The 22307-nt window shown below is 40.8% G+C and overlaps 1 protein-coding gene across 8 annotated transcripts in view; it reads left to right on the top strand.

Annotated features, from left to right (window-relative positions):
* The window catches only part of cntrl (centriolin), a 743138-nt gene that overhangs the window by 101966 nt on the left and 618865 nt on the right, over positions 1–22307 (top strand). For all 8 annotated transcript variants that reach the window (XR_009651398.1, XM_060906888.1, XM_060906886.1 and 5 more), the window contains 2 exons: positions 2809–2954; positions 3056–3266. Coding sequence is in view for 7 of the 8 variants with exons in the window: in XM_060906888.1 (XP_060762871.1) it covers positions 2809–2954; positions 3056–3266 (357 nt within the window). In the remaining variant the exon portion in view is untranslated. The remainder of the gene's footprint in view (positions 1–2808; positions 2955–3055; positions 3267–22307) is intronic.

The raw sequence follows: 22307 nt of genomic DNA, 5'->3' as shown, positions 1-22307 counted from the left end.
CATGCTACTACCATGCGAATAGTCTTTATATATATACACTGGAGATCAAAATTAGAGAACAACTTATAAAAACTTGAATAATTTTGAAATAATACCATCTTCACTGCTCAACAGTTAAATGACATTTTATTGTGTCCATATCATGGTTCAACAACATTTTTTTCACAAAATGACTAAAGGCATTTCACAAAAAAAAATATTTTTCAGAAAACGCACTGATCAAAATTAGAGAACACACTGATCAAAATTGGAGAACAACAATCTGGAACAAAAATCTGAAGGTTACAACAGTCAGCAATTAGTAAGAAGTGTACAGGCCTCTGCTGTGAATGACTTCAGCACATCTGCGGCCACAGGATAGCACTAGTCTCTCACACTGCTCTGGTGTGATTTTGGTCCATTCTTCTTCCAGCCTCCTCCACAGTTCGGTGATTGTAGAGGGTTTCTTGACCATAACTTTGTCACCAAGGATTTTCCAGAGGTGTCAGCCCTGTGATGACCTGGCGACTTGTCCAGGGTGTACCCCGCCTTTCGCCCGTAGTCAGCTGGGATAGGCTCCAGCTTGCCTGCGACCCTGTAGAAGGATAAAGCGGCTAGAGATAATGAGATGAGATGAGATTTTCCAGAGGTTCTCTATTGGGTTGAGATCAGGACTCTGGGCAGGCCATGCCATTAATTCAATGTTTTCACCTTCAAGGAAATTCTTTACCCGTTTTGCTGTGTGACATGGAGCATTGTCCTGCATAAAGACTGCAGGCTGATTGGGCGATGAACGCAAGTAAGGAACCATGTGCTGTTGAAGAAGGTTCTGATACACATTTGCATTCACTCGGCCATGTAGCTGTACAAGAGGCCCAACTCCCGCAGCAGAAAACATGCCCCAAACCATGACACTTCCTCCTCCACCTTTCACTGACTTCTTTACACACTTTGGGTTTAGTCTTTCTCCAATGTGTCGCCGAACATAATGCTTCCCATCAGACCCAAATAAATTAAATTTGCTTTCATCACTGAAGTGAACCCTGGACCAGTTCTCCTCTGTCCACACAACATGCTCCTCAGCAAAGCTCAGTCTAGCTTTTTGATTTTTTTTGCTAATGAGAGGTTTGGTCACTGCAGTGTGGGCCTTCAGTCCAAATGCTCTTAAACGGCGAGCCACTGTATGGTGAGACAGATCCTTACCATGTTCAGCACTGAACTGGCGAGCAATTCCACCTGCAGTATGGAAACGATTACCCATTGACATCCTTCGCAGTGACCTGTCCTCTCTTGCATTTGTCTTCTGTGGACGACCAGCCTTCTTGGGCGACTTGAATGAGTTTTTAGTTTTGTAAAGATTCAATATTCTTGAAATCACAGATTTGGAACGATCAACTTGTCTTGCTATGGCTGATAGGGTCATCCCTTTGGTTTTCATCTGGACAACCTGCTGCCGGAGGCTTTCAGTCACTTTAGAACGACCCACCATCTTGCAAAGTCAATGAAACTGGCAGTTAGAATGCCACTTAAATCGGGGTTGACTGATAATCAAGGAAATTAGCACCATGTGCTAGATTAGCACCATTAAGTGGGAGGCACCTGAAAGTGTTCTCTAATTTTGATCAGTGCATTTTTTGCAAAATGCAGGTTTTTTGTTGAAATGCGTTATCCATTTTGTGAAAAAGTGTTGTTGTAGCATGGTATAGACACAACAAAATGTCCTTAAACTGTTGAGCAGTGAAGATGGTATTATTTCAAAATTATTCAAGTTTTTATAAGTTGTTCTCTAATTTTGATCTCCAGTGTGTATATATATATATATATATATATATATATATATATATATATATATATATATATATATATATCTCTTCTCATTATCTCTAGCCGCTTTATCCTTCTACAGGGTCGCAGGCAAGCTGGAGCCTATCCCAGCTGACTATGGGCGAAAGGCGGGGTACACCCTGGACAAGTCGCTGGGTCATCACAGGGCTGACACATAGACACAGACAACCATTCACATTCACACCTACGGTCAATTTAGAGTCACCAGTTAACCTAACCTGCATGTCTTTGGACTGTGGGAGGAAACCGGAGCACCCGGAGGAAACCCACGCGGACACGGGGAGAACATGCAAACTCCGCACAGAAAGGCCCTCGCCGGCCCCGGGGCTCGAACCCAGGCGTTCAGCACTCTGACTCGGGTGTGACTGAGTAAGGTGACAAGTTTTATGTTTCATCTAATTTAGGTAATTTTAAAAATATATTATTTGGTGGTGGGCACATAGGAAAGTATAAAATCAATATGTTTATCATGCGTGTATGATAAAAACTCAAAGATATTTAACAAAATACATGACCTACTCATTTTAAACCTGCTGAGCTTCGCCGCCGAAGCTCTCGACCCCAGAGGGTTAAAGGGTTTTGGGCTTAACCAATAAGGTTTGCACCTCAGGGGGCAAGTGACCATAATCAATTTACACAGTTCCAGAGACATGGAGGCTCAGTGGGAAAATTTTATTGTTACTGAGTGAAAAATGGGGCTCTAGCGTCACAATATATCAAACTAAAGTATATTAAAATGCAGGACAGAAAGAAATAGTTTGGGACCATTGAACAATTACTGGGAACAGTTTCTGCTGTTGAGTAAACATAATTAGCTTGGCATCAATGCTGTTATGGTTACAAGAATGACCTAGGTTGAACATAACCTTATCTGTTTGCCCTTGTAATATTCGAATAAATTGAGCTAAAATAATCCAGAACATGGTCTCTATCAGCAACTATTAACTGTTTACTTTTCAACATTATGTGGCCATATTACTGCAGAGGGAGAAAGGTACACTGATGGAGAAGGTCAGTGTCTTGCAAAAAGACTTGCAGCAGATCAAGAGGGAGCTTCTGTGTCCTAAACAAGTGGCCAAGAGTTTGCAGGGGCTGAAGAGAATCCTCACCACAGGATCAGGGGAACTAAGGTATGATGACATGATAGCTTGGGGAATAGTAGGAATGAACACTGTAATATGAGTGATGCTTAACTGAGTCATAATCATGTGGATGTGGGTTTGACTAACAGCAGACTGAATGGTGATGGAGATGTGCTGAGTGAAAGCTTGGCTGAACTGCAGGAAGAGCTTCAGCGCACAGTTTCTGCTGCTTTGAGAGACCGAGATGAGGCCTGGAGTGCTCGGGAAAGGCTGGCATGTGAGTTGGGCGTTGTCAGAAACAGGCTTATGCACTATCAGCAGAAATACCAGAGTGCATGGGAAGAGGCTCAACAGGCTAGGGTGAGTTGATTATTTTACACAGTCCCAGAGACACAAATTCTCTTATACTGTGGGCATTGAGATTTGGATCAAGTTTTTTGTTCTTGCATGCAGACACGGGGCGTAGCTGGGGGGGGTCCTGGGGTGCCCGTGACCCCCCCCCTTGTCGGACCATACATTTTTTTTCAATAGTCAAGTTTATTTGTATAGCACTTTTAACAATAAACATTGTCACAAAACAGCTTTACAGAATTTGAATGACTCAAAACATGAGCTAATTTTATCCCTAATCTGTCCCCAATGAGCAAGCCTGTGGTGACGGTGGCAAGGAAAAACTCCCTCAGACGACATGAGGAAGAAAAACTCCCTCAGACGACATGAGGTAAAGGAGTCGATCTCGAGGGTCCTCAGACATAGTGTTTTTGGCAAACTGGGATGTATGGATGCTGTCAGTCCCCCACTTGCTTGTTCACTTGAGTTTGTTGATGGTGTAGTGGCTGGCTGCTTTACATCCCGGGGCTCCCTCATGCCTGTGTTACCTTCCCCTTTTAGTTATGCTGTCATAGTTAGTTGCCGGAGTTCCTGCTTGTACTCGGTGCAATATGTATACTGTTCCTACTTATTCAGGTGACATTGGGCATACTTAACAACCTGCGCCCCCCCCCCCCCCCCCCCCCCCCAAAAAAAAATCTGTCCCTCTGGGTTACATGTCGGTTCTGGGATCAAGATGCTGACCTCTTCTGCTCGTCGGACCTGCCTGATCCATCCTGGTGCCCTGTGTCTAGTTGGAATCTCATCGCATCACTCCTGTGGAGGACAGCCCCATGTGGACAGTTGAAAGTCACACCTGGAGGACGCTCTGGACCCTTACAGTAATGCTTTTATGGCTGAGGACTACAGTTGATTTGCTAACTTTAGGACTGCAGTTGTCATGACCAGTTTTGCACTCAAGTTTCCATCAATGAAGAGTTATAACATCAACGAAACTGACTTCATGTTAAAACTGTTAATGTTATAGTCATGTTGTCTGTTGTTGCCCAAATGGGGATGGGTTCCCTTTTGAGTCTGGTTCCTCTCGAGGTTTCTTCCTCATGTCGTCTGAGGGAGTTTTTCCTTGCCACCGTCGCCACAGGCTTGCTTATTGGGGATAGATTAGGGATAAAATTAGCTCATGTTTTAAGTCGTTCAAATTCTGTAAAGCTGCTTTGCGACAATGTTTATTGTTAAAAGCGCGATACAAATAAACTTGACTTGACACATTCCTCAATTCTATTAAGCTGGTGTCTCTCATCAGGTTTTGCAGGAACACATAACTGTGTCATCAGCATAACCGTGGAAACTAATACAATGTTTACGAATAATATTACCCAGAGGTTTATATATATATATATATATATATATATATATATATATATATATATATATATATAAAATATATATAATATAAATTTTTTTTTTCAAACAGGGGAGGCTGGTCGGTTACGATATTTCCAGATTTTAAAAGAAAAAACGCAGTTTTGCCCATACTCTTGCCTCTGATCTGGCTGATTGTTGGCAGGGTCACAAACTGTGAAATAACAGGTTCTTTTGGCCCATTAGCCTACTGTCCAATATACATGATGGTGGTGTTGGGGGGGTATATTTTAAAATTGTGGTATGTTTAAAAATTGATCATTATTGAAAGCAGCTCTTTGTCAGGAACCTCAGCAGTAACAGCAGAGTGTTCTGGAATAGGCACAAGCACTGACCTTGGGGAGCCAAACATAGAGCTGGGTGCCACACATTTCATTCAATGACACTTTCCCTATATTTTACTTATTTTGACTGAGAAATGTTTTATTGACAATTTTGATAACCCTTCACTTTTAATCCAGGTCTGTAGTGTGAAATGTTCTCGGCTGTGTTTTTGTTTAAAAATGTTTTCCAAATTGTAGCTGTGTTTAATTCATATCCAGAGAAATATATATTCCAATATAATATTCTCAGCATAAACATTTTAAATAGATTCTATATTTTTGGTCCATCCATGACATATTACTAAAGTAGCCTATTTACTGTTGTTGATGTGGGTCACAGCCAATTCACTTTCTCGTACCAGGAGAGCTGAAAAGAATGAGTATTATTCCCTACCTTTTTCACCAAGTCAATTTGAGGCGTTGGTCTACCCTGCTCTTTAAATGCTGCTGCTTCGCCAAAATTAAATCAACAATGCTTGGCATCTGTGCGCAGCTTTCTTGCTAGCTGACTAGCCCCCTCAAGTTCAAGTTCAGTCACTCAAATAAACGAAATTTCTGGAACTAAGATAGCAAACTTGACAACACTATATTTACACTATTTACAATGAAGATATATACAAACTAAAAAAGCTGGTAGAAACCGTATGTAATGAATGAAATCGAAATGTAAGCTGATCTCTTACAATACACCACACCACTTGCGAATCCGCATGGGACTGAACTGAAATTCACCGCTGCCTGTCTATATTTGAAACGAGCTGTCAATCAAAGAAAATATCCGGCTGCTTTCACCAATCAGCAGTCTCCTTGCGGAAATCTTTGCCATGTCCTTCCCACTGTGAGGCTGGGAGTCCGTGGGCGGGCGTTTTCGCAGTGTTTGTCCAGTAATCGTCTTGTATTTTGATATTGGAAAGCGCATAGCTCCCAAATGCCATTGAAGTCCACTGAGGCTGGGCTGCATCGCATTGTCACGAGGGGGAAAAACTCACGCACACATTAGGCGAACTGGGGAAAGTTATAACGGAATGATTTCGCACTGTAGTTGGGTTGAGCACATATATTTCTATTATTCTGGATCTGAAATAGCAATGTTATAAGGTCGGCTATAACATGAGCCTAGCGCAATTCATCCTACACGATGTTCGTCATTTTTAGAGGAGGCTGAGCCTCCCTCGTTGTCTTAGAGCAATCGCCCGTGATATATATAAAGAAAAAAGCAGTGGACCCAAGACAGAACCTTGTGGAACACCAAACTTTACTTCAGTATGTCTAGAAAAATCACCATTTACATCAACATACTGATAGCGATCAGTTAAATAAGAGCTGAGCCAGGAGGGGGCCGTTCCCTTAACTCCCACAACATTTTCTAGTCTATCCAGGAGAATGGAATGATCAGTGGTATCAAATGCTGCACTAAGGTCAAGCAACACAAGCAGCGAGACACAGCCCTGATCAGACGCCTACAGTAGGTTGTTTACTACTTTAACCAGAGCTGTCTCTGTGCTATGATGAGGTCTAAGTCCTGACTGATACATTTCATGGATGTTATTCCTATGTAAATATAAGCATAACTGCTGTGCCACAGCTTTTTCAAGGATCTTGGAAATGAAGGGGAGGTTTGATATTGGCCGATAATTGGACAGCTGACAGGGATCAAGGTCAGGTTTTTTAACTAGGGGTTTGATAACTGCTAGTTTAAAGGATTTGGGTACATAGCCAATCGTGAGAGAAGAATTTATTATTTTTAGAAGCGGTTCAATTACTTCAGGTATTATCTGTTTGAATAGATGTGTAGGTAAGGGATCTAGTACACAGGTTGAGGCTTTTGATGCCGAGATTAATGAAAATAATTCAGTTTCTCTAAGGGGAGTAAAACATTCTAATTGCTGATCTGATAGTTATATTGGTAACTACAGGGTCACTTACATTGTCTGACCTTAAATTAGTAGTTTGAATTTTTTGTCGGATATTCTCAATTTTGTCATTAAAAAAATTCATGAAGTCGTTGCTACTACATACTGCAGGTGTGCATGTGTCTATAGTGGACTTATACCTGGTTAATTTTGCTACAGTATTAAATAGGAATCTAGGATTATTTTTTGTTCTCTTCTATTAGGGAGGAGAGATATGTTGATCAAGCAGCACTAAGAGCTGTTCTATACTTCAGGAAGCTCTCCTTCCAAGCTAATTTGAACACTACCAATTTTGTTTGACGCCATTTACGTTCCAATTTTCGAGTGGTCTGTTTTAATGTGCGAGTGTCATCATTATACCAGGGTGCTAATTTTTTGTCTCTGACCATTTTCCATTTAAGAGGAGCTACATTATCTAAAGTATGGCGGAATGTTGACTCTAAGCATTCAGTTGCCTGATCAAGTTCTGCAAGGGCTGACAGTGACCCAATCCAAGTTGATAACTCTGGGAGATCATTTATAAAACTCTGTGCAGTAGTTGACGTGAATGTACGTTTAATACAGTAGCGTGGTGAGGTGCATATATTATTATTCAGACATATTTTAAATGAGATGAGATAATGATCTTAGAACTTCAGACTGTGGAAGTATGACTATATTTTCTATGTTTAACCCGAATGTTAGTATTAGACTGAGGGTGTAACCACCATTATGGGTCGGGCCTATGACATTCTGATTAATCCCTACTGAATCTAAAATGGACACAAACGCTGTTTTCAAAGTGTCTTCTGGCTTATCGAAGTGAATATTAAAATCTCTGACAACTAAAGCTTTGTCTAAGGAAATAACCAGATCTGAGATAAAATCTGCAAATTCAGAAAGAAACTCAGAATATGACCCCGGGGGCCTGTAAATAATAAGTAATGGAATTAACTGGGTAGACTTATTTTTCAAGGCTACATATGTTATATTAGTATGAAAAACTTCAAATGTATTAAATTTATAACCAGGTTTTTGTGGTTACACCTAGATAATTAGATAATCATTATAAATAACTGCAACGCCGCCTCCTCTACCAGTTAGACGAGGCTGGTGTATATAACTGTATCGAGGAGGACTAGCTTCATTTTTTTTGTCACTTAAATTTTTATTGACACATTTTTGCAACAATTAAAACAAATACAAGTAAACTAAACAGAAAGCTGCCTGGGGAGAGTACAGTATTCTTACAATCTTGTAGAATGGTATATCCTTCAGTTATTATTCCAGTCCAGTATCAGCGTTTAGAGTCCTGTATAGGGTCCATTTTTCCCATTTCCTGTCCAGTTGTGCTCCCTGTAGCCTCAGTATGCCGGATTAAAATTGCTGTCATAAGCTACCCATTTTAATATTTTTGCATCATTCTGAATCTTGTACTTTTTTAGTACTTTAAACCACAGATCTAATGTGTGTACTGTTATTGGATTCATATTTATTTTAAGTTCCTTATATACCGTAACTGACTATCCCCGACCATATTTTGAATTGGAATTTGGTTTACTACTTTTTCTATATCTTTCCATTTTGCTCTAAATTCTGACTTACACCAACAATATACAGGTCTCAGTTGAGCAGCGTAAAAATACTCCATCAGTTTCGGAAGACCCATACCACTTTCTTTGGGGAGCTGGAGGGTTTTATATCTGACTCTGGGTTTTTTACCACCCCATACAAATCTAGAGATCATTCTATCCCAATCTATGAATTGGCCTTGGGGGATATCTATTAGCAGGGATTGGAACATGTATAGAAATCTGGGTAGTATATTCAATTTAACTATATCTCATCTCATTATCTCTAGCCGCTTTATCCTTCTATCAATTCTTGAATTTAAATCCAGTGGTAAAGTAGACCATCTTGTTATATCTTTCTGTATTTCTTGTTGTAAATTTTTATAGTTAGCACTATACAGCTCAGAATGATTGTTAGTGACCATAACACCCAAATATTTAATTGCTTTTAAGTTCCAATTTAATTTGTATAATTCCTGGATCTCTCTTGATGGGTTATAGTTGAGTGCTAAAATCTGAGTTTTAGGTACATTGATTTTATATCCTGAGAAATGTCCATACAGTTCTCGTAGCTTCATCGGATTAGGGAGCGATGTGTTCGGTTGCTTGAGGAAAGCTATTATGTCATCAGCAAAAAGCCCAATTTTATGCTCTACACCCTTAATTGTGATACCTTTAATCTCTTTATTTTGTCGAACTGCTTGAGCTAAAGATTCTATAAAGATTGCGAAGAGAATCAGCGACAGACAGCATCCTTGTCTGGTCGATCTCTGTAACAATATTTTGTCGGTCAAATTTCCATTAATTTTTATTCTAGCTGAAGGTTTTTGATACAATGTTTTAATCAGTTGTACAGATTTATTATTGAAACCAAATCGTTCTAGTACTTGATAGAGAAATTTCCAATTAACACAGTCGAATGCCTTTTCCGCGTTGATACTAACCAGTACAGTGCTTTTGCTTCCCTTTTTGTGTTTGGCCAATTATTTGTAAAGTTCTTCGAGCATTGTCTTGTGTTTGGCAACCTGATATGAACCCTGTTTGATCTTCATCTATTATTTCTGCAATAAATGTATTTATTCTTTTGGAGATAATGGATGTATATATTTTATAATCTATATTTAGTATTGAGATCGGTCTATAACTTTCACATCTATCTTTATCTTTGCCTGGTTTTAAAATGATTGAGAGAATTGCTTCTCTCCATGTTAATGGGGTTTTATTTTCTTTAAGAGTCCAGTTAAAAGAGGCCTGGAGTGCTGGTATCAATTCTTCCTTAAAAACCTTATACTATTCTGCAGGGTAACCATCGCTCCCTGGAGATTTATTATTTTTCAATGAATTTATCGCTTGAATAATCTCTTCTCTTGTAATGTCTGTTGTTAATCTTTCATTTTGTCTAGAGCCAATTGATGGTAAATCTAATTGTTCTAAAAAATTTCTCATTTCCTCTTCATTTGCAGCGGGTGGCTGCGTATATAACTTTTTATAGAACCCCTGAAATACCCTGTCTATACCCTCTGGTTCATGTATTAGCTCATTGGTATGTGGAACTCAAATTTTTTGTATAGTATTCACTGCTTGCTGTTTCTGGATACTGAATATCCGGATATTGAACTGTAGTATCTGAAGCCCTTTTGTATTAATTAAGTCAACCAACCTCATTTTACTGCCTTGTTAGTTCAACATGAATTGAGCCAGGTCAGTGTTATTTGAAGCCCTGCTACCTTTTTACACAGACAAGAGGTTAAATATCAGGTCTCCTCTGGTATACTTGCAACTTCTCCTTCGCTCGATGTGCCAGCGTATCCTGCTTTGATTTGCCGTCTCCCACTCGCTGCCATCCCGAAGCACCTCAAGTCATCTCCTTCGCTCGATGTGCCAGCGTATCCTGCTTTGTTTTGCTGTCTCCCACTCGCTGCCATCCCGAAGCACCTCAAGTCATCTCCTTCGCTCGCCCCGCGTCCACGTCCGGTACATCCATGGTTAATCCCCTTGCTCTCATGTCCTGCACTGCATCCCTCGCATTGTCATAGCTCTTAACACCGTTGTTCCAGTGGATACTTATTTTCATGATTGGAGTCTGAAAACGGATCTCTTGATGCCCAGATATGTTTTGTGCTTTTGAACGATTTCGATGGGGTAATTGTGGTCAAATTGGATTTTCTTGTTGCCCACCTGTATCCCCTTCTTCTGCCAGACTTTCTGTAGGACCATCTCAGTTTCAAACTTGAGAAAGTTAACCACTACTGCTCTCGGAGCACCGCCTGGACCTGGTTTTAGTGTGAGAGCTATGTGGGCATGTTGGATTTGTAGATTGGTTCCTTCGGGTAGTTCCAGCTCTTTGTAATGGAGCTTCCTTCTTTGTCCTCGGGCAACCCGAAAATCCTGACATTATTTTGCCGAGACCACGCTTCAAGGTCTGTTAGTTTGTCCTGCATCTGGCGTGTCTGTTTGGTTAGTTTTGTTAGGAGGCCACTTGTCTCTATGTTGTACTCCTCCAACTCTGCTATGCGAGCCTGTGCCTTGGTTATGCTCGTCTTCTGTGCCCTAAGTTCTTTGAGATTTTCTGTAAGCTTTCGCTCTATGTCTTGTCTTAAGGTAGCGATTTCTAGTTTAATTTCACCTTTGAGTTCGTCTTTAAATGTTGTCAGCTCTTTACGGAAGTCTTGCTTGAGGTCCCGTATATCACTGTTGATGCTAGCAAGTCCAGCTTTCAGTGTTTCGGTGTGATCCATTTTCTCTGACACTTCACTTTCATCTGAGACCTCTTCTTTTGTAGACTGTTCTCGAGTTTTCTTTGAGATTTTAGTGTTTCTCCGGCTTCGGTGACCACTCATCTCAAAGTTAATGATGATTGTATGTCGAGTTACTCAAATTGAGTGGATTTATTTCTACCGACTTGGGCGAGCTGAAAGCTATGCTACTAACCCTATGCTACTAACCCGTCCGCCATCTTCCCGGAAGTCCTGGACTAGCTTCATTTAATGCTATATATTCATTTGGCTTAATCCATGTTGCAGTTAAACAAAGTACATTAAACTCCTGATCAGTAACAAGTTCATTAACCATTAGTGCTTTAGATGTAAGAGATCTAATATTTAATAGCCCCACCTTTAGATCAAAGGTGCTGGCAGCAGCTGTACAGTCAATATGATCTAATTTTATATTGATTAGGTTACTGGAACAAACGCTCTGAATATTTCTACTTTTTTGTTGAGCTCGGGGAACAGACACATTCTCGATGTAGTGGACCCTGAATGATGACTCTGTGCAGCTAGCAGACAGTCGGTTTAGCCTGTTCGTCTGCTCCCTGGCCTTGGCTCTGTATTGTCAGAAATGAACTACACCTGTTCTGAGACTATGACCTATGCTGCAGGAAATGAGAGCAGCACCTTCCCGAGTGGGATGGATGCCGTCCTGCCCTAACAGGCCAGCAGTGCCCTCAAAATTAGCCCAATTATCTATAAAGCCCACACTGTTTTCAGAGCACCACCTGGACAACCAGCAGTTCAGCGACCATAACCTGCTGTAAGCTACATCGTCACGCCGCATTGGGATGGGGCCAGGGCATAATACTGCATCAGACATCACCTTCGCTAATTTAAACACCTCTACAAAGTTACTCTTGTACCCCTTTTCCACCAAATCAGTTCCAGGGCTGGTTCAGGGCCAGTGCTGGTGCTGGTTTACAACTCGTTCAACTTGCGAGCCAGCTGAGAACCAGTTTGCTTTTCCATAGCTCGGGGTGCTAAGGGGAGCCACGTCAGTTACATAACTGTATATGTCAGTTACGTCGCTGCATTTGCATAAACCTTGGTGCGAACATTGAAGCAACAACAACACGGAGAAGAAGCAGCAGCAACAACAACAACAACAATGGATGACTTCGCGTTTGTACAGCTGCTGCTTCTTGTCGCTTAAAAACGGTGACCTTTCGCGGTCTTGCTATTGTTGTTGGTCTTAACAATCCCCCCCCGGGCTCACATAAGCGGTTCTTTCCTCTGGCCCAGCAAAGAGTTGGTGCTAGCCTGGAACCAGGTTTGCTGGCCCCAGAGCCAGTTCTTTGTCAGTGGAAACAGAAAACACAGTTCCAAACTAAGCACTGGAACTGCTTTGGTGGAAAAGGGGCGTTAGTAACCTTAGGCTGACGAAGGCGTATATCATTAGTTCCTGCATGGATAACTATCTTTGAGAACCTGTCCTTGCCTAGGACCCTAAGATTACCTGCTATGTCTGGCACCCTGGCTCCCGGTATACACCTGACTAAAGCTGCTGGTGCCCCTAAAGGCTGAGCTAATTTCACGTGCTGTATGATAGAGTCCCCTATAACCAGAGCTCTTTCAGGTTTCTCAGTGGGTGCATCATTAAGGAGAGCAAACCTGTTCGACACGTGACACGGAGAGGAGTGGTGCTCCCATGGGCGAGCCTCAGCGGTAGCTTTGGCTCTGTGCTTATGCTGCTGAGTCGTCACCCATTCACCCCACTGTAAGGGCTCTAATGCCGGAGTTGGGGGATTACTAACTCCACCTAGGGCATCCAGACTTTCCCCTACAGAAACTACACTGTTCTCATTCTCACTGACCTTCTCTAAAGCCTGGATACGCGCTTCTAACACTATAATCTTCTCCGTCAGAGAGCTAACTAATCTGCACTCATCACAAATAAAACTATCACTGGCGACAGAGGAAGAATGACTAAACATCCTGCACTCAGCACACTGAACAGGCTGAAGGTGTGCCATGATGAAAGGATTCACGTACCTTAATTGAAGATCTGTTGATATTAAAGCAGATCTGATGTGGATGGCCTTCGCTTATGGTCTTTACACAGGAGGAGAAAAAAAGAAAGCTTCCGGTCTTGGCATTCTTCCGAAAAAAAAACGGAAAAAGGAAAGCGAAAGTGGAAAGTACAAAAAGGAAAGTGAAAATACAATAAAAAATATCCGCATAAGAATATTAGAAAAGCACCCACTGTAATTTTTCTAACTTTCTTTTTTTTAAACTAGATTGTCACCTCAGCCTCATTAGGGTTTCCATAACCTCGTATGGACTTCCTGTGCTTTGGGTGCGAAAACCCAGTTCTGCACAAGCACAACATGATCACACTAGAAAGCATGGTCAAGCGGCCAGTGTAGTTGCAGTCTTTTTAGTTGCGAATTACGAGTATTTCCTCTTGTGTTAATAATTCACCATGTCAAAACAAGCAAAACTTTCCTCCTCCTTTCAAAGTGAAGAGAGGTAAGCAATTTATTATATATATTTTTCCATCAAAGTTGCATTTTGTGGCTTCAAAGCGAAGTTTTAGTGTGCTGTTTCTAAAACACATCAAGAAAACGTGGAAGAAACAGCAATAATGAAAAAGCAGGTTTCTAAACTACCTAAAACTAGCAATGGTAATTATTTTTTGTTACATATTTTTCATAGTCAGGATTGGTGATGATGAACATGCACTATGGCAGAGCGATCGACATTGACAAGATCGTTGAGATCTTTGCCATTCGTCATCCACGACGCCGTTTACTTAGAAACATTTTGGCCAATGAGCAGTAAGGCAACAAGAATAGAGAGATCTGCATCGGTTGACTAGGGTAAGATGTTGAGCCGCTATCCGTACACTGCCGGATAAAGCTGATTTGGCCTAATCATTGTCCGACAGCTCGCAACATGAGATGAAAGAAAGACCGCGTTATTTTCTCAAATGTATTCAATGTGGGTTTTTTTTCATTTACAAACCTGTGGGTTTGTGCTCAGGCTGCCAGTCAGTGTGTGCCCCCAAACCCCCGAAAAATCCTAGCTACGCCCCTGAGACACAATAGTTTTTCACATGGTTTTATTTTATCAAAGAACAGATTACACAGAATTGCTCCTTCTGATTTATTTAATAAGTAAATAACCGTTGATAAGTTCAGTTTTGTGCAGTAGGAAGGATTCTGTAAACATATCTCTAACATAGCTAACATATAATTGTGGTCAGAAGTTTACAGAAAAAGAACAGTTCAAAGAAATTACTGAAAGCCCAAATATTGCCATGACATTCATATCCAAGATGATGTTCATGTCACTGTATGTAAACTTCTGACCACATGAATGTCATCTTGGATATGAATGTCATGGCAATATTTGGGCTTTCAGTAATTTCTTTGAACTGTTGTTCTGTGGCAGAATGATTGTACAGCATACATCTTTAACTTACCCTAGAATTTGGTGCACAAGGTTTAATTTTTGGGGGGTTTTCTGAAATCAACATGGTCAAAATTATACATGCTAAGTCAAAAATTTACATTTGCTCACTTAGATTATTAATTCAGAGGTGCTGAAACTTCTAAAATGTCTATCTTGCCAAGGCTGCGGTCTCTTAACTTCTTGTTACTGATCATAATTGACTACAGCTGGTAGCTTCTCTGTGCCTTCATAAAAAGGGTTTGTTTACAGCACTCATTGGATTGACCAACACACAGTAAAATGGGAAAGTCCAAGGAGCTCAATGCAGATCTGAAAAAGAGGATCGCAGATGTACACAACTCCGGAATGTCTCTTGGAGCCATTTCTAAACAACTGCAAATTCCAAGATCAGTTCAAAAAATTGTATGCAAGTTATTGTGAGGTGTAGTCACTTTGCCAAGCCACTTTGCTTCAAGAAAGCCCAAACTGTAATCCTCAGCTGAAAGGAAATTGGTTTGGATGGTCAGGAACAACCTGGGAACCATCATGGCACAGCCCTGCCATGAACTGGAAGCTGATGGATCACTGTCTACAGTTCAGATCACCATGGACTTAGCAGCTGTTATCCAAGAAATAACCCCCTGCTCCAAAACTGACACATTCAAGCTTGACTAAAGTTTGAAGCTGACCACACAGACAAAGAAAAAAGCCTTCTGGAGGATAGTTGTATAGTCAGATGAGACAAAGATTGAGTTGTTTGGCCACAATGACCACCATGTACAGAGGGACACTGTACCAACTGGTGGTGGTGGTGGTAAGATGATCATGCTCTGGGGCTGTTTTGCTGCCAGTAGAACTGGTTCATTGCACAAAGTGGATGGAATAATGTAGAAGGAGGACTACCTCAGAATTCTTCAGCATAAACCATCAGAAACTTGAACATGACTTGGGAGTTACAACAGGACAGTGAACCTAAACACACATCAGAGCTGGTGGTGGAGGATAAAGCAGGCGGATTAAGTTTAAAATAAGTCCTGACTTCAACCCTATTGAAAATATATGGACTTTGCTTATAAGTCGAGTCCGTGCCAAGAAAAAAAAACAAATTTAATTGAACTGTACCAATTCTACCATGAAGAGTCATGAAATATCCAACTAGAATTCTGCCAGAAGCTTGTTCATGGTAAACAAAAATGTTTGCGCAAGGCGGAGCTTGCAAAGAGACATTTTACCCAAGTATTAGGTGTGCTGTATGCAGCGCTCGAAACTAACGGTGTCCCGACGTCCCGAGGACCATAAAAAATGTCATCGGGACACAAAATTATCATATCTGGGACAATCCCGGGACAATGGAAAAAAATAGATCTAGAAAAAAAGTTCTACATGGGGGAAATTGTGAGAGTGATGCAGTGCGCATAGCAGTCACAATTGCAGGGCCTGAGCTGCACTCTGTGAATGAATGATTTGCGTTGAGGCGACAAGCCTGTGTGTCTCTGAGAGGGAGCAGCGCGCTGTGTGTGTGTGTGAGAGCAAGCAGCCCCTCCCCCACCCGCACGATGCGCTGAGAGACACAGAAAGGGCAGTAATTGTTCAGAGCGCTCCCTCCAAACAACGGGGATTTACACGAAAATGGAAGGAGATAGTCACAAAATTCTTTCACATTGAGTGCCACAAGGCTCTCCTGAACACGATGTAATTTTTTTGTCTGTAGTGTAAAAATTGAGGTCACTAGAGCGAGTTAAAAACGAGTTTTTGCATGAGAAGGCTGAAAGTGAGGAGAGGACGGGTGCTCAGCCCCATAGACTGCCATTATAAACGTGGCTGCGCTGTGACTGCAAAATCAGAAAAGTCACTGTAAATAATGTAAATGATTTCTATGACTAAAGGTTACAATAAAAAAAACTTGCATTACATTGCTTTGTTTGCACTTATATGATATGACACTTTTATCCAAAGTGACTTTACAGTTTTTTACAGTGTTACAGTCCCTGTAGCAATGTTGGGGTAGGTGCCTTGCTCAAGGGCATTTCATCCATTGATGATATGGCTGATGGCTTTCAAAACATCTCTGAATGGGGCAACAGGTATATTACATAAAAATGGATAACGGTAATGGTGAAAATGATAAGTTGGCCTTATATATGCCAACAGATATTCAAGGTATAAGTAGATGAAATGAACATAAAAGGGGTCTTATTTTCAACTAAAGTGTACTGCAGATGTAGTGAGTTGAAACATTTTCTGAATGAGCTAATTGGCCCCGTTAAATAAATGGGTATCTATTCATACAGTGAGATCGCCAAAGTTTAATAAACTGAAAATGCAATAACTGTAATTTTGAAGTAGATGATGTATAGGACATGTGTCGCTTGTGTTTTGTGACTTATTGTAAAAATGATATAAAGGGTTCAAAATCGCATAGTTACAAATATAATAGTAACTTCATATGATAATATTAACCACTGGTTATTTCAGAGAGGAAAAAAATGGGGACACTATTGCTTCCATTCGGGACAATACAACACAGAATTCGGGACCACTGGGGGACACAAAGAAAAAAAGTTAATTTCGAGCCCTGGCTGTATGTATAATTTTGACCCTGTGTTGATTTCAGAAAACCCAAAGAAAATTAAAGCTTGTGCACCAAACTCTAGTGGTGTGTGTGTGGGGGGGGTTTATTTTTATTTATTTTTTTTAAATTAGAGATGTATGCTGTACATTCTGCCACAGAAAAAGAACAATTCAATGAAATTACTGAAAGCCCAAATATTGCCATGACCTTCATATCCAAGATGACATGTCCCTATATGTAAACTTCTGACCACAATTGTATATTCTACTCTAACTGCATAAATACAGTATTACTATCGACATACTGTGTATACAGTTGAGTCCATAAATATTTGGATTTTTTTTTTTTTTGCTATTTCACCTGTCTACCACAATATATTGGAATAGAAATCAAATGAATGAATATTTAATTAAATAATATAATGAATATTCAGGTTGATTCAGTTTTTATTATATAGTGCTTTAAACTATAGATATTGTCGCAAAGTGGCTTTACAGATATGTGGATAAACACTACGTTCACACTGCAAGGCTTAATGCTCAATTCCGATTTTTTTTGTGAAATCCGATTTTTTTGTGAGGTCGTTCACATTAACAAATATATGCGACTTGTATGTGATCCTCAGTATGAACGAAAAGCAACCTAAAAGTGTTCCGCATGCGCATTGCAGGATACAGCGACGTCACACGCAGTGAGCATGGCCAGTGTTTACGGAAGTAACCTAAAGTTTCCTGTGTATGACAGTAGCCAGCATGGAGTACCTGGCAATGATGCAGTTGTTGTGACGGAGCCAGAACATGCACAATAGCCTGATGTTAAGGAGGAGGTTGAGAAGGAAGAGGGCAAGGGTTTTGGCTCAGGCGTTCTGCGGGGTAGTGACTGCAACCTCCGTTCAAAGGAACATCAAAGCCATGTTGTTTGTAACTTTTTTTGAGAGACCTGCCGCCTACTTCAGCGCAGAATAGTGACGTTTGTGGCTTGTTGATGACGTGTAAGTCGGATGAATGCGACCTGGCGGTTCAGATTGAAGTCGCATATGAAAAGATCGGATAGGAATCGGAATTAGGACCACATATCCAAACGGCCTGGGTTGGATTTGAAAAAATCGGATCTGTGTCGTTCATATTGTCAATAAAAGATCGGATACAGGTCACATATGGGCGAAAAAATCGGATTTGAGTCACTTCAGCCTGCAGTGTGAACGTAGTGATAGATTTATCCTTAATGAACAAGCCAGAGGTTGATTGTGGCAAGGAAAAAATCCACAAGACAACATGAGGAAGAAACCTTGAGATGAACCAGACTCAAAAGGGAAACCATCCTCTTCGGGTTGAAACAGGATAATGTGAGAGAGAAATTGCAGCACTTTTATATACCCTCAAATTAAAGTTGAAAGTCTGCATTTTGATCTCCTATTCGTTATTTATAATGAATTAATCTTACCTGAGTAGTGGTATAATTCAGTTTGGAAGGACGTCATTTTCAATTTTGCACGTTTCTCAAGAAACTTCAATAAAGAATAGCTGGACAGCTATTTCCACAAAGTGAAAGAGACACAACTCTCTGAAAGGAAAGCATACTGACTTCTTACTGGCATAAATGTCTCGTCTCGTCTCGTCTTCTTCCGCTTATCCGGGACCGGGTCGCGGAGGCAGCAGTCTAAGCATGGAAGCCCAAACTTCCCTTTCCCCAGACACCTCGGCCAGCTCCTCGGGAAGAACACCGAGGCGTTCCCAGGCCAGCCGAGAGACATAGTCCCTCCAGCGTGTCCTGGGTCTTCCCCGGGGCCTCCTCCCGGGGGCACATGCCTGGAACACCTCCCCAGGGAGGCGTCCAGGAGGCATCCGAAAAAGATGCCCGAGCCACCTCAGCTGGTTCCTCTCGATGTGGAGGAGCAGCGGCTCTACTCCGAGCTCCTCCTGAGTGACTGTGCTTCTCACCCTATCTCTAAGGGAGCGCCCAGCCACCCTGCGAAGGAAACTCATTTCAGCCGCTTGTATCCGCGATCTTGTTCTTTCTGTCATTACCCAAAGCTCATGACCATAGGTGAGAGTCGGAACGTAGATCGACCGGTAAATTGAGAGCTTCGCCTTTTGGCTCAGCTCCTTCTTCACCACGACGGACCGGTAAAGCGACCGCATCACTGTGGAGGCTGCACCAATCCGCCTGTCGATCTCACGCTCCATCCTTCCCTCACTCGTGAACAAGATCCCGAGATACTTAAACTCCTCCACTTGAGGCAGGACTTCTCCACCAACCTGGAGAGGGCAAGCCACCCTTTTCCGGTCGAGAACCATGGCCTCGGACTTGGAGGTGCTGATTCTCATCCCAGCCGCTTCACACTCGACTGCAAACCGCCCCAGTGCATGCTGAAGGTCCTGGTTTGAAGAAGCCAACAGGACAACATCATCCGCAAAAAGCAGAGATGAAATCCTGTGGTTCCCAAACAGGATTCCTTCCGGCCCCTGGCTGCGCCTAGAAATTCTGTCCATAAAAATTATGAACAGAACCGGTGACAAAGGGCAGCCCTGCCGGAGTCCAACATGCACTGGGAACAGGTCTGACTTACTGCCGGGTCATTCCGTGCCAACTCACCTAAATTTCAGGAACTCCCCCACATCACCGTCTCAGATTTTACTCAAAAAATTCTCTAATCAAGAATCATATGTTTGTACCACACATGCAAAATATTAGCCCCCAATTATGTTGTAGTTTTGGAACTACAGGCCTTTGAAATATTGATGTCAAAACACCACATGTCGAAATTGGCTCTTTCCCCAACTTCAGAGACCCATAACTTTTTATTGCAGCTATCTAGAAAGTTGTGTGTGCAGATTCTTACTGAATGATACCCACTCTTTTCAAATCTGTTGCCAGAAAGCCTCTGAAGGACATACTTTTTGCATAATAGGAAGCCAAAAATGGCATTTTGGCCAAAATCGCTTAAATTCATTAAAACTCAAAGGGGCCTAGTAGAAATATGAAACTAGTTAGATTTTTTTCCTCATTACATAGTAATTGTAGGGTTGTTATATGTTCACAGAAACATATTTTGCCATGAAATTTCAATTCCTGAATTTACAAAAAAAATTTTAACATCTTACGTCCTTTCCGAGGGGGCTAAAATAGGGCATTTTTGCCATCTTATTTGTTAATGTGGCTAGGGGTTTAGGATCTTCTAGTTTTTTGTGAAGATGCTCTCATATAAGATGTAACTACTCCCTGATTTTTTTTAACAAACGCCCCTTGCTTCATATTTTAATAATTTTTTTTGTACATGGACAGTTTCATCATTTTTCACTTTTTTCCACATTCAGAACTCTGTAACTCTACATTGGAAAATTCCTACTAGCAGCTATTTCAGATTTACATACACTGACATACAAATTTTCATATTTTAGTAGTAGTCTGCCCAAGAAATTCATATTTTTCTTTCTATTGGGACCTAAAAACAGCTATTTGGCCAAAAATGACAAAAATGTTGACTTGATATTTTTCAAGTTCTGGAGGGAATGGGCTATTTTCCTCATAAATTAAAGATGTGGTGACTTTTTCTATCCTGGAACAAGATCTCATCACAGCTTCTGCCCAATTGCACCCACTCAGCTGGAGATGAGAAGGGTTTCTTCTGATGTGGTACCATCATCGGTAGTAGACATAGGACCTGAAACCACACCAGTTTTACAGTCCCAGTTACAGGCCCCAAGCCAAATGTCCCAATCTGCACCAAATATGTACCAGCCAGGCAAATATATTGCCTGTGTTTATGACAGAAAATGGTACATTGGAAATATTGTCACCAGAAATGAAGAAGAAAATGATGTATATGTCAATTTCATGAGACAAGGACGAGGCAACACATTCTCATGGCCACCACAAAGCAGGAAAGATGAATGTTGGGTGCCTTTGCTTCATGTCCTTTGTGTGGTAGAGGCCCCAAACATAAAAAGTGGGGGACGCCATTACCAACTAATAGAGGATGACTTCAAACTTGTGAAAGACTTAAGTTTTAACTTATGTACTACTAGATGACAGTTTATGAGTGTCTTAGCACATCACATGAAACTGTACTGCCTGTGAATGAATTACCCATTATCACGGATGCCCATATTTGACTTTAAATTATGTACAAATCTTGTGATGTTTTTCAACATCATGATCATGGATCATTGAATGTGTTAATATGTAAATAAAACCTCATTGCTAAATGTTTTGTGCTTACACAACCTTGAAGTATATAAAAAATACTACTCCAGAATTTTGTTGTTATTTTTCTATATTTTCCAAGGATATTCAACAAAAATTGCAATTATACCTAAAATTTTCTAATTGCAAAAAATAATATACAATACAGAAAAAGTTGTTCAGGAAATGTGTATGCCTAGATTAGGTTCTTATAAGCCTTAATTTGTGTGCAAAACACCCCTTTATTATTCCCTTGTTTATTAAAAGCTGCCCAGCGTTTTTGTCATTTTTGGCCAAATAGCTGTTTTTAGGTCCCAATAGAAAGAAAAATATGAATTTCTTGGGCATACAACTACTAAAATATGAAAATTTGTGTGTCAGTGTATGTAAATCTGAAATAGCTGCTAGTAGGAATCTTCCAATTTAGAGTTACAGAGTTCTGAATGTGGAAAAAAGTGAAAAATGATGAAACTGTCCATGTACAAAAAAAATTATTAAAATATGAAGCAAGGGGCGTTTGTTAAAAAAAAAATCAGGGAGTAGTTACATCTTATATGAGAGCATCTTCACAAAAAATTTGAAGATCCTAAACCCCTAGCCACATGACCAAATAAGATGGCGAAAATGCCCTATTTTAGCCCCCTCGGAAAGGACGTAAGATGTTAAAATTTTTTTTGTAAATTCAGGAATTGAAATTTCATGGCAAAATATGTTTCTGTGAACATATAACAACCCTACAAATACTATGTAGTGAGGAAAAAAATCTAACTAGCTTCATATTTCTACTATGCCCCCTAGAGTTTTAATGATTTTATGTGATTTTGGCCAAAACGTCATTTTTGGCTTCCCATTATGCAAAACGTATGTCCTTCAGAGGCTTTCTGACAACAGATTTGAAAAGAGTGGGTATCATTCAGTAAGAATCTGCAAACACAACTGTCT

The sequence above is a fragment of the Neoarius graeffei genome, chromosome 24 (genome assembly GCF_027579695.1).
Source record: "Neoarius graeffei isolate fNeoGra1 chromosome 24, fNeoGra1.pri, whole genome shotgun sequence".
Lineage (NCBI taxonomy): Eukaryota > Metazoa > Chordata > Actinopteri > Siluriformes > Ariidae > Neoarius > Neoarius graeffei.
The sequence above is the reverse complement of the archived record's forward strand: the minus strand, read 5'-3'. Positions and strand labels throughout refer to the sequence as shown.